Source organism: Strigops habroptila, chromosome 7, assembly GCF_004027225.2.
Source record: "Strigops habroptila isolate Jane chromosome 7, bStrHab1.2.pri, whole genome shotgun sequence".
Lineage (NCBI taxonomy): Eukaryota > Metazoa > Chordata > Aves > Psittaciformes > Psittacidae > Strigops > Strigops habroptila.
The window spans coordinates 63,314,152-63,327,320 of record NC_044283.2 but is presented as its reverse complement, the minus strand read 5'-3'; the positions used below and the strand labels follow the sequence as shown (position 1 = coordinate 63,327,320).

General features: G+C 46.7%; 1 protein-coding gene across 8 annotated transcripts in view; it reads right to left on the bottom strand.

Annotated features, from left to right (window-relative positions):
* Window positions 1-12,469, bottom strand: part of ZNF827 (zinc finger protein 827) — a 103,309-nt gene extending 90,840 nt beyond the window's left edge. For 7 of the 8 annotated variants that reach the window (XR_003992328.1, XR_003992329.1, XM_030492742.1 and 4 more), the window contains exon 1: window positions 11,998-12,469. Coding sequence is in view for 6 of the 8 variants with exons in the window: in XM_030492742.1 (XP_030348602.1) it covers window positions 11,998-12,040 (43 nt within the window). In the remaining 2 variants the exon portion in view is untranslated. The remainder of the gene's footprint in view (window positions 1-11,997) is intronic. The other variant, XM_030492741.2, reaches the window with a different exon arrangement.
* Between the last annotated feature and the right edge of the window lie 700 nt (window positions 12,470-13,169).

The window sequence follows — 13,169 nt, the reverse complement described above, 5'->3', positions numbered from 1 at the left end:
TGGGAATCCAAAGAACAGTGCAATCCTCGCAGGTGCTGGGAGAGTATGGGAAATCCACAGAAGGTCTTTGACCTTGCCAGCGAGCTGGTCTGGGCTCAAAATTATCTCGGACAAAATTTCCCTTTCCATACTTCCTTTCTCACTGGTAATAGCAAGGGATTTCCAGAAAAGAAGAACAGAATCATAGAATAGTTTGGGTTGGAAGGGACTTTAAAGCTCATCTAGTTCCAACCCTCCTGCCATGGGCAGGGACACCTTCCACTAGACCAGGTTGCTCAAAGCCCCAAAGCTAAACGCAGTACTCTGGGTGAAGACAGCCGATTATTACACACAAGCGGAAACCAAAAGGATAACGATGTATCATCCTTCTTCCTCTACACACAGAAGTTATTAAATACAAAGGACTGCACAACAGATCTGTTTTCCTCTATCTCTTCAAAGGCATAGTCAATTTTTGCAATTAAGAAGTGGAGAACTCCCACCAGGGTTTGTACAGGGACAAACTAATGTAAGCCCAACATAGCTTCAGTACTTGAGGGAAGCTCTTCAGAAGGTTTCAGCAACACTTTGAAAACACAGCAACATCCAGAACCTATCTAGCAATTTCATAAGCACATTTTGTATCTTCTTCCCTACTTACCTTGGTTCCTCCAAGGGCCAACTGTTCTACAGATGCACAACCTCAACTATTGTTACCTTGGTTGCCCTGAGAAACTGCCAAGTGCATCTTTCCTACAGGACATCTAATTAGATACAAGTTCTCTTACAGGCTGAAACTATCTTTTCATTGGGTCACACGTGCCTAGGACGCTAGGCTGACTCCCTGGCTTGTATTCCTGTGCACGATACAAAACCAGCGAAGGTGAAGGAAACAATATTTCTTTCTCTCTCATGCACAAGGCAATCCTTGAGAGCACTGTCTGATGTCTAGTCACTATCACAGAAAACAGAAGTTCATGAGACATTCAGGCGATAGAGTAATCAGAAGTCCTACAGAAGAACATGATATTTTTGGTCTGCTTTCTTCATGACTATTGGCTCTAATTTCCCAAACCAGGCCAAAAATGTCAGGGATAAAACAAATGGCAACCTTCACTTTTCCTCTTTTCTCCGATGGATTAAAGGCATGCTATGTCTTCTCTTGAACCAGTTCCAAATAACTTCTCATTCTATTAACTTCTGAGACTGCCAGTAGTCTTCAGGGAGTGACACTGATAAAGCAGTGATATTACCAAAGTGAAAAATGGGTATTTCTCTACTTTCCTACCCTTCCTGACCAATGTTCTCCAGCTGGTCTAGAATTGACTAGCAAAGGGTGAAAAAAGAGAAGATTTATCAGTGATAAAAGTAGTGATTATATCACAAGTGGTTTTAGAGAAAAAGGAAGAAAACTAGTCCCCTTCAGTGTAGTAGCACTACACAAGGATTAAAGATGGAAAAAACCAAAAAGCTGTCTGTGAAGCTCTCCCAATAGGTGTGAAGAATCTCCGAAGATAACTTCCTATTGAGCCACAGGAAAAAAGAAAAACCAGAAACACAAAAAAGCTGCAGATTTGATGTCTGTAAACTGTCCTGCCAAGGCCAAACTTCCCCAAAAACATCATACAACCCCAACAGTTCTGTCACTGCAGTCTAGAACTTTTGGACCCCAAAACCGCTCCAAGGAACACAGTTGTAACTTAACAGCACCAGAAAAAAGGCAAGAGAAAAACTTGTCTGCCAAAGGGAGGTTTTCATCTCCTGAGCACAAAGTTAACCCAGCTAGCTTCTAAGGAAGGAAGGAAGAACACAGCCTCTCTCTCCATCTCTCTGTGTCTTTATTGCTGCAGGAGGCTGGCTGCTCTTCATATAAAAAAAAATTGGAGTTTGAAAACTGTGAAAGAAGTGGTTGCATTTGCTTGCCTTGATGATATGATGTACTGTTGTATATTCTGACCTACGCTTACTTTAACTTTTTTGGTCAGCTCATTATTTCCTTCTCTGAGCACGAATAAGACAGCTCAACTTCCCAATAGCCCCAGCGGCATCCTGGCAAAAGCAATTCATTCCACCCGATTCGGAAGAAGCGTTACCGCTACGTCGTCAATAATTCAGACACTTCTGTTCAGTTTACACATGGGGCCAGGTTCTCTCCTGTGTGACGCATGAGTATTTGGAAAAGGAGGAACACAGCTTCTACAGCACTCTAATACCCCCTTGTGTTCTCTAACCTAGCCTCAGCCAGGAGACTGTCTTATCAACAGCAGCTGGAAATGGCTGTTAACGAGCAATAAATAGATCCAAGTGTGTTCCAGCTGTGGCTTCATCTCTGATTCACAGTCTATTCTAAGTTCCAGTGATGTGAAGGTGTACGAAACTACAGTATTATTTCTCTCCTAGGAACATCCCCATGCAATGAGAAGCTCCACCTGGGAAGGCCAAGGCAACTTCCATTACACTTGCATCACCCTAGCAGCACAAGGGAGAGGAAGGCTGTGAAGCTGGCCCATGGCTGATAATAAACATTAAGTCCTAGTTTAAAAACAATGTTAAGTGTAACTCAGTGAACTCATCTTAAATTATTCTAAATATTGAAGTTGGAAAGGTAGGGACAGCAAATACTGTAAACTTTCTTTCCCTTTTATTAACACATAGAAAAAGAAAACCCCATACTAACCACTTAAAACATTGACTCTTAGAATTTCAAAATATATGGAATTGCTGCTTTAGAACATATTTATGAAGGTTATTCCAGTGATCATAAAGTAAAAGAAATGACAAAATCAAGTAGAAACCCTTATGACTCCTTAATGTGTCGGCCGCAACAAACAAAACACAGGAACCCTCAAATCAAGCTGCTACAGTGCCTTTAATTATCCCTATTGTGTTTATCAACCTCTATGAAGGGGTCACAAGTGAAGGGAGGAGGAGCTCACAAACCATACCTATGGCAATATTCAACCATAGCAGGTGACATCAGACCAGCATACCTGCTTTAACAAAGATCTCCTTTGGTTTTGACTAGTTTCTGTTTATTTTTGCTATATGCAGCTTCTCCTCCTCTATTTTTGGTAAACAATGTGCTCCCGATTCACCATTTTACTCTGTCCCATTACTCACCTGACATGCTTAATGCGTATTTGCTTTGCGACTGGTTCAGAAACAAAAGGTTTAGGTTTCAGATACTTAAATCATTCCTTCCTGTAAGTGTCACAGGAATTTAGCTCTCTATAATTTTTTCCTCTCTCTCAAAGTCAGATTAAAACATAGAAGATTATATTCTCTGTGTTTCTAATTCCTCTCAGAAGGATGATATTATGGTTACATATCTAAGGGAAGCTTCAAGAAGTGTTTGTTTTGTTGTGCTGTGTTTGCTACCAAAGACAGCTGCTTTCTCGGTCCCTGAGAGGATTGCTTGGGGTTAACAAGCAAAGCCAAATAAGACAGGATTAGGAAGCTACTTGTAGTGGTAGGCGAACACACCGAAGCAGACCTTTCCATGTGGAACAGGTACTCCTCACTCTCAGATACAGTGCTTAAGGCAATGCCTCAGCTTTCAACCTTAAGACAAGTCAGAGGTCATATAATTAATGTGGAAGCACTGAATAAAAAGTGGCTATTGCTCAAACCTTATCTTATTTTAAAGAGATTTAGGATTCTGTGCCAAGCTCTCACTACAAGAAACTAATGCTATGGCTGCTTAGGGCAGAGACACAGCATAAACGACAGCAACCTGCTTCTATATTCTGCCTAAAAATCTACCTAAAATTCAGATGCAGAGGAATAGCTAAAAGCTATGAAGAGGAGGTTTCATGTTCATGTCCATTCCACTGTTGGCTTTTCTGCTGAACAAACAAACAAGTGTGCCAATGGCACTGGGATCTGATTTTATTTTTTCAAAGTGCATTTCTTGGCTGAAAACTCTGTGGGCTTTACCAACACTTCTTACGCAGGCCAGTAAATGCCTTCATAGACAACAACCCTAATTCTCATGAGAGTACGTCTATACTAAATATCGCAGTGCTATGAAGTGATATCTGAGCCAGCTTGAGTATACCCAGAAGTATTATAGCTGAATTAACCTGGGTAGACTGCTGTGATAACTGCCTCTCATACACAGGGTAGCTTATTTAGAGCTTGCTTAGTTATCTCAATGTGGCACAGCACTGTGCAGGAAGACAATATAAACAATTATGGTGAAGTCTATTTAGACCTTATGGGCAATGTAAAAGTACCTCCAGGTGGGCAGAAGAGCCCCCTTCAGGGTTATTTGCAGTGCAAAGAACTCCCTTTGGCAATACAGAATTGACAGAAGGATTATGTCAGCCCTTCCTTTCCAGAACTTGGAGCAGGGTGAGAGCCTGGGGGCAGCAGAAATTAGAGCAGCTCTCGGCTGTTATGCCTACAATGGTGCCTGAAAAGGGCTCTTCATGGCCTCAAAGTGCTAGAAATACAGAGGTAGATAAGGCGAAGTTCTGCTCCAAACGTGGATAAAGAAATGGGTCCTCAGTCACTAGTTGCCACATCTAGATTTGGCACAGCAGTCTGTAAGGGGAGAGACTCTTGCTATGCTTCATGAAAGCAAACACAAACAGATACAGCACCAGCTGCTATCTAAATCCGCTTGCCTGCCACCCTCTTTGTTCCTTACCTGCTTTTCACTGTGTGATCATCTAGCTGTGTAAGATCTCTTCTTATTTTAGAAATTATTTTTTTTTTGAGATGAGTAATTATTTGTACTACTACACAAGTCAAAGTGAAGTCTCGAAGTAGCTTGCAAAGAATTTGTGTTCATTAACAGTCACATATGGAGATCACTCATTAGCTGAATACACACTTGTTAAAGCCATCAATTCTTCTAATGCAATTTTCTAAAAGTTACTTGCCATTTATTTTTAAGAATCCAACAGAAATCTCCTTTTTGCCCTGATACAACATCTTACAAATTCTAACAGGCACCAAGATCCAGGACATGTCCAAACCATTCGCTTAAAATAGGAAGTTGTAATTTTAAAGTAAGCTTGTGCCAAATCTTCTCCCTTACAGAAACTTTTAGATAAATCTTAAAACTACACAAGGAAGAAGAATTCTTTGCACCTGCATAGAAAGCCCCACAACAGAGGAAAACCACATCCAAGCAGCAAACCCCAGATGAGGGCAAGCAGAGCTATAAAACCCTTCTTGAGGAAGGGAATCCCTAGAGGCAGGACCACGTAGAATTCAAAGGGATGATGACATAGCTTGCTCAGAGCTGCTTCAAAAATTTTGTTTCTACCCCAGTGGGAGAGCATCCCAAATAAAAGAAATGAAACAGCGCAGACGTTTGCAACCTAATTTTGCTTTCTGAAACCGCTGATTAAACCATTCATCACAAGACCTCTACCACTCGGTAACCCATTCATTTTTAACACAATTTATTCTAAACAGCAGCTAAACCATCAGTCTTGAAAACAGCATGAAAACATCTCTCTCCTGGTCTACAGTACAATTAGCACAGGTCGCTTTCCCCCCCCAGCTTCCATCCCTGCTGCCTAACTACTGAAAAGAATGAGGGAAAGGACTATTTATGCAGCCCGGTTTTTCATGTTTCCCAAAAATATCCCCCATAACTCTTTCATGATTCCAAATTAACCAAACTTGGACTCTGTGTGAATTCTTAGCCTGCAAAATAGAATAGGCCTGTCTCAGTGTTAGGCTTAACTTGGGATTCTACTGCTCAGTGTAATTACACCACAAGCAGGAAATCCCTTGAAAGGCAGGAGAAACTTTAAGGAATAAAGCTAACTACTAATCCAACAGGTTCAGACTGAACACTTAAAATATTTGGAGTCTAGACCAAAGAGGATACCAACTGTACATGTACTAAAGGTATGTGAGGAAAAGAAAAATCGTCTTTGTGAGCGTAATGCTTCCGCAATTGTGACCCTAAGTTAGTCTGTAAAAATGAAAAACTAAAAGACAAGTTTTCATGTGAGCTTATGGACACACGTTGCTGAATCCTTCATTAAAGTAACCACAGTGCCGTGTATGCGCGCAGAATCCATGCTGACTGTACCCTGCAGCATGCATCCTTTCCACTGAAGAATGGGTCAAGTCTGACTTTTCTTATTAAACTACATTAAAATACAAAATCTTTGGGGAAAGGGTTATGATCTACCTTTCTGAGCTGTTGTGGGGTTTTTTCTTTCCTTCAGCCCAGTATCATTTACTGTTCTTCACAGCCATATCATTTATTAGGCTTCACAGAAAACATTTTTTTAAAGTGGAATAAAAAGTTTTACTTTGGGGGGCAAAAGAGAAAGGAATTCCCCCCCACCTCCTTGAAAACTAGATTCTACTACATACTACCATCTACTTTGTAGTCCAGAGTGTTTGCATATTGTTATTTTTGTGAAACACACAATACTTCAGCTCCCACACGTCCTGAATGGTTTTGTATGCATAAACCTAAATGATAGAAGTCAGGTACCATGAATGGCAAACTAGTCAGCAAGAAAACCAGTATGCTAGAAACCAGGACAAAAGATTATTTAGAAGAGGCACTCTTCAAGCATGACTCTTTTACATCAGCTGTAAAAGGGTTCCAGGCATAGGCCACATTAGCTCTCCCTAGCCACGTGAACGAATGCCTATATGATGATTTCTTTGCAATGTGAAAGAAAAAATAAAAAGTCCTCTATACAGTGCTTCATGACAAATCATATGCCTTGTAAAGCTTCATGTTAGAAACCCTTTTAACTTCCAAAAAGTCCTCTTTTGTAGGTCATGCTCTCATTATCTTGCTCTGGGATCTGGTCTGATTAAATTATAGGAAATTACTAATACTTCACTTTGAACAGCCAGCTCCTCCTGGCTCTTCTTTTTTTTTTTTTTTTTTCCCCTAAACTTAATTCCTCCTACTCCTGCCTTCTTACATATGAAAAAGACAACAATCACTCTGTTACAAAGATTAAGTCATATTCTTTCTTCATCCGTTTTAAAATTTAAAAGTAAAAATGCATTCTGACTCCAAGTTCTTACATTTCCCCTTCCCCTCCTCTACCTGAGGTTTTCCTGTTTGGCCAACTAAAATGTTTGTGGGTTTGTTCTACAATATTTTGCACCCCCTCTAAAATCTAATTCACAAGATCCTAAAGACTTAAATAACTTAATGAGCACAACGCTGACTCTTTGGCAGTCCCATCTACACTTCAGCGTGCTTTATTCATACTTAGCACTATCAGACATATTCTACCATTTACCAACGCTAAAACATGGTCTACCATTGAATGCATTTAGTCGTTGATCATTGAATGATTTTATACAAGTGACTTAGTTTGTATAATGGAAACACTCCCCACCCCCCCCACACACAGATAAAAGCCCCATCAAATTTAAAACCACAGACTTCACACATCAGAAAAAATCCCTTAAAGGGAGAAGGTATTTCTGGAAAGTCTATGATGACTTCATTATCATGAGAGGGACAAAATAAGAACAGTGTTTTCAGGTGGAGTAATGTGGCTGTTACTCCATCCACCAAAAGGCTGCTGTTCACTTGATAGGTGCATTACAGTTCCACCAGGACAACTGCAATGCTAGCAATGAGATTATTAACCTAATCATACTAAGAATAATAATTTTCCCTACATGGATCCTCTTGTTGACAATGAGCTATATCACGATCCCTGCAGTGGTAAGAGGTTAAAAATAGTAAATAGAAAATATGTTAAAAGCTTCCCCTTGTACATGCAATGTCTGCTAGTAAGGTAATAAGCTCTATTAAAAGAGAAAAAATTCCTGCTACTGGCAAAAGCCTTTTGTCTTGGAAGCAACTTTCAAATGCCAAATGATAGTAAAGGCTTTTCTGACATTGGGAAGTCTTTTGAAAGACCCATCTAACACATCCTCTCTTGCTATCAGAAAGTATCAAATGAAGCAAGCTGCAGAAATAAAAAAGGAGGAAGCTCTAAATCACCGTTAATTTACTTGTTTGACAGTATTTTCTTTACACTTAGATGATAGAATCCAGCAATAAAAACCCAACATAATAAAAAGCTTCAGAGAGTTTAAGGGTCTTCTTACTGCACAGAAACAGCTGAACACTTCAACACAGTATCTGGAATATCTAACACTATACCTGACCATGAAAGCAAGAAGAGTTATGCACCCTCGTTATCACATACCTAGCTTTAGATACTGCAACTAACATTGTGACAGTTCTGCACCTCTATATGCTGAAGTAGCTGAAGGGGGAAAAAAACCCTAACACACACTAAAGAATGAGCAAAATTCCTTTAAACATTCTATAGAGAATGAACTGACTTGTCTAAGTTAGTTGCATACAAAAGTAACCATAAGACACTGTGCGCTGGGCAAATGTTTAGCATATGGACCTAACTGTCATTGCAAACTGAGTCTACACTGACGCAGTATTTAGTTTGATTATGAATGAGCCATTGTCTATCCAGGAACTCCTGAAGTCCTTTCCCCATTCACTTGTTATCTTAAATTTAAAAGGATGCACTTTCTCTTGTATTTCACGAAGTGTGAGTGAAGACATTTTGTTGACATCTGTGACTATACAGCTCCCAAGCACGGACTTCTTTACACACGGAAACTCCACCTACAGTATGTGTTAATACCAGAGTCTCAAAGGGCCCATCCACCTGACTGAACCCTGAGGTTCCTTCATCCTGCTCCGAGCAGGAGCCTAGGCCAGATGACCTCCAAAGGACCCTTCCAAACTAAATTATGTTGTAAACAACTCGGATGACTGAAAGCTTAACCTTAACACTGCCCTTTTAAGCAGATGCCGCCAAAACATGGTATTATTGCACCTAATAATATCAATCCTTTTTTTCCTTCAACCACTGAAGCGACAGTATCTACCGACTGCCTTGAAGCTACACTAAATAGACGCAACAGCCTGATATATCTCTAGCAAACTCTTACACAGAGAACTTCTTCACCATAGCATGCGCTATGGCAATGCAGTCTTCTCTCATGAAACTACCTCTAAAGTCAATGGCCAGAAATACAAAACCGGGGTCGCAGTGAGCAGCAGCTGCATACTGTCACTTCTTCAGGTGCATTTCAGCCTACATAACAATTTATAAGAAATTAATTAAGGCCTAGGGATCCTGAGAAGAAGGCTTCCTACCTACACTAGAGTCCACAGGACTTGCCAGACTAAGTTATGTTTGCTCAGTTACAGCACAACCCTGGGAAGTTACTCTGTGTATCCACATCTTACTATTTATTTCCCAAACAATTGTAACAGAATCCAAAATATCATAGAGAGGTTCAGTAAGATGCTACATCGTTTATGTGTACTGGAGAGCATCCATACACCAGCAGCAACCTGTAACATAACTCTGCAGTGAATCATGGCCTGATAACCACAACGGGGCAGAGTTAAGGGTCAATATGGTATTAGCCATCTTCTCTCTAGGTGCTCATGGTGCACTTCACATTCTTCTGCCATCACTAATACTCCAAAACGAAATACGCATACTGCTCCTCTGAGAAATGTATTGCTAAAACCAGCAGGAACTGCAGAACAAAAATGTATTTTACACTGAGTACCCATTAAAGCAACATGTTGCTAAAATAAAAATAATCACTATTTATAGAATTTGCACACTGAATGCAATGGATTACAAGGCATTTTCTGAACCTGCAGGACTGCAGGCTAGAACAGTATTCCCGCAATTCTTCCTGAATTATCTAACATATTATTATTATCACTGTCAAATAATAGCTTCTGATCCAGTGCAATGTAGTTGTAAAAGAAATTAAAATAAATAAACTCCATTAAAAAGCAGCACTTGTGTGGGACATGCAGCATGTGCGTGTTCCACACATCAGGGGAAATAAAAAACTCCCACGAATCGAACTGAAAAATTAACCCGAAAGAACTGCAAATTAGGCCGTGCAGAAAGAAAACCCCAAACCAAAACAAATAACACACGCACAGCTCGGCTCGCACAATGAAGGCGATTGTTCCGCGGCCCAGGAGAAGCCGTGACTTCCCCCGGCGCGGGCGGCCGGAGGTCGCGGCCGAGGGGAGCCCCCCGCCGCAGCCCGGAGGCAGGGGCAGGCAGGGCCTCGCCGCCGCGCACGGGAGCGGCACGCCCGAGCGAGCTAAAATGGAGCCCAGGTTTGATGTCGGCCCGAGAGGCCGGCGGAGGGCAGCCGCACCGGGGCGGGGGCGAGGGCAAGGTCAGCCGCCGGGCCCGGCCGCAGCGCCCGCCCCGCCGCCGCCTCCCGCCCCGGGAGCCCCTTTTTCGCCTCCCCGCTCCCGCGGGGCTTCTGCCAAGCCGAGCGGCGGCGTTTGCCGCTCCCGCCCCCCGGCCCCGGAACGCCCCTCCACGGCCACGCAAGGCCCTGCGCGCCCGAGCTTGGCCCCTGCCCCCTCCCGCCGCGCCGGGGCCGGGGCGCTGCAGAGGCGGGCGCCGCGGTCCCGCCGCACCCCCCTCCCCGTGCCCGCCGCCCCGGCCGGCACCGGGGCTGCCAGCTCGGCTGCTCTAGCGGGCGGACCGCCCAAGGGCTGCGCGGGGGCAAACAGCGAGAGAAGGGGAAGGGGAAATAAAAACCCTCCACCCCCCGAGGCGAACCCCATCACAACTCAAGCCCTTGACGCCGGCGGAAAGGAAAAAGAGAGAAAAATATCTGCGGGGCTGCAAGTGCCACCCCCCGCACCGGCACCCCGCACCGGCACACACACACCCCCCAGTCCGGGTGCCGGTGGGAGCGCTGCCCCAGCCCCCTCGCCCGCATAGCGCAGGAGAGACGGGCGGAGCTCCGCCCGCAGCGGCGGCCCCCGGGCAGGGGCAGGGGCCGCCCCGGTGAACTCCCGGTGACCGAGCCCGGCTCCAGCATCGGCGGCTCAGCTATCACCCTGCCCCTAGCCCGAGCGGAGGGGCTGCAGGCACGCTCCGAGCAGATGTGCCGGAGCCAGACAAATGACCCCTCCATCCACCCCCCGCTCTCCTTAAACCAACCCTGGGGCCAGGCAGGGGCAGGGTATTTTTAGGTTCCTTCCCCTCCCCTTCGCCTCCCTCTCAATAGCCGCCGAGCGCTGAATACAAGGAGAGGGGGGAGAGCGAGCGGGAGAAAAGTTAACTGTTTTGCGAAGAGGGGAGAAAATAGGCAGGGAGGGGGGGGAGGGAGCGAGGAGGAGCAGTGCAGGGTGAGCTGTGTCAGGGGATGTGTGTATGCGTGTGTGTGCGCGCACAGGGTGCCCGCAGGCGGCGGATCGGATGCACTTTAGCCCTGTGCTCTGCTGCTCTCGGCTGGGGCAGCGCCGCCGAAGCCCGAGTCTCGCCTGACCCTTCATTTCACTGCGGCCAGGAGGAGCCCGGAGCCCGCCGCCGCCTCTCCCTGGTCTGCAAGGACCTCGCCTGCCACGGTCTGCCTCCCCGCCGACCCCTCCCCCGCCGCCGCCGCCGGCGGCCCCGGCCCCCTAACGGGGTGGCCGTGGGGCGGTGTGGGGTGTCCCCGCCGCGGGCAGCCCCTCCACGGCCGCTGCCCACCTCTCCCCCGCTCCCGGGCCGCCCAGCCCCGCCGCAACCTTTAGCCGGGGACGGACCTCTCGGCTGGTTCCGCACAAGACGCCAGCAGCCGCTTCCCCTCTCGCCGCCCTCCCCTCCGGTGCTAGCCCCCCTCCCCACCCCAATAAAACAGATCCCCCCCTCCCTCCGGCCCCAAAGAGAAACCCACACCGCCCCCCCTGCCCCCCCCCCAGCACAAATGCACAATCACGGGCGAGGGGAGGGAGAGGGAGGAAAGGGCGAGAGACGCGAAGAAAGAAGGGGGGAAAGGAGAGAGAGAGGAAAAATTAAAAGGGCACAAGGCTGTTCATCACCAACATGGCTGCCTTAGCTCAGACCTAAAAGAGGAATAACCCAGGCTGTGTCTTTGTCAGTTTCACCTCTGTAACCCTAAACTAATGCACGAAACGGCGGAGGCGGCTGCAGAGGGGAAGGAGACGGGGAGAGAAGGAAGGAGAAAATGGCAAAAAGAGGGGGCACTTACGTGAAGAGAGGCGCTTGGGCTGCTCCTGCTTCCTCCTGGGCATTTTCCCCCTTTTTTCACATTCTCCTCCTTGGTTTAACGGGAGATCAAATAAGACCGGGAGGGGGGGGGGGACAGACAGGCACAAAGCCGGGGCCCCCGGGGGAGCTGCTAACCGGGGCGGGTTTTCCCTCTTCGCCGGGGGAACGGGGTCTGAAGCCGGTTTTCCCGGAGCCACCGCGAAGGGCTCCCTCTCCCCTCTCTCTTTCTTTCTTTTTTTCCCCTCTCCTCTCACCCCCCACCCCCCCAACCCGGTCGTGCACCTGGCTTGTCCCCGGTCGCAGTATCCCTCAGCGGCCGGGGATGTGTTCCCGGCGGGCGAGCGGGCGCCGTGCCGGGGCGAGGGCTGGCGCGGCGGTGCCGAGGGCTGCGCCCCGCGCGCCTCCCGGCCCCTAACTAACACTAACGCCGGGATCAAAGGGCAGCGGCGGCGGCGGCGGCGCTCACGGCTCGCCCGCGGGCGGCGGGAGGCAGGCAGGGACACACGGACACAGACACACACACACACACCCCGGCGGGCGGGCGGGCACGCACAGGCACACGCAGAGCAAAGGGGAAGGTGCCCCCGCTCCCGCGCAGCGCTGCGCGGCGGCGGGGTCCAGGCGGAGGATGCGCTGCCCCGGTCCTGCACCGTTCCGATTCGTTCTTCTGCAAACATAAAGGGGTTGTGTATGGGAAGGGGGGGGGGGAGGACATCTGTGGGTCTTCGCACTGCGATTCCCTCATTTCTGGTGGAAAAGAAAATAGTAACATCAACCCTTAAAAAAAAAATATTAAAATAAAATAAGACGTTTTCTCTTCCTGTGTTAGAAAAGAAAAATCGTACTAGTGCAAAGCTAACCCCACGGAATTTCTTGGATGTGTTCAGCTATTCCTTCACAAAGCACAGGGGCCGGCGGGGCTTATTGCAACCCAACTTCAGAATGGGAGGGTGGGGGAGAAGGTGTTTACATACAACTCCCTCCGTGCCAAATTAAGCGTACAAAACAAGCAAGAAAGGAAGGTGGGCAAGTGAGCATGTGGGTACCCTGTTCCAGAACCAGGTGCTGCCAATTTCTAGTGCACGTTTTAAAAAGTGGAAAGAATGTGAGCAGCATGGAAATCACAACTCCTTGAGAAGTGTGTGAGTGTGG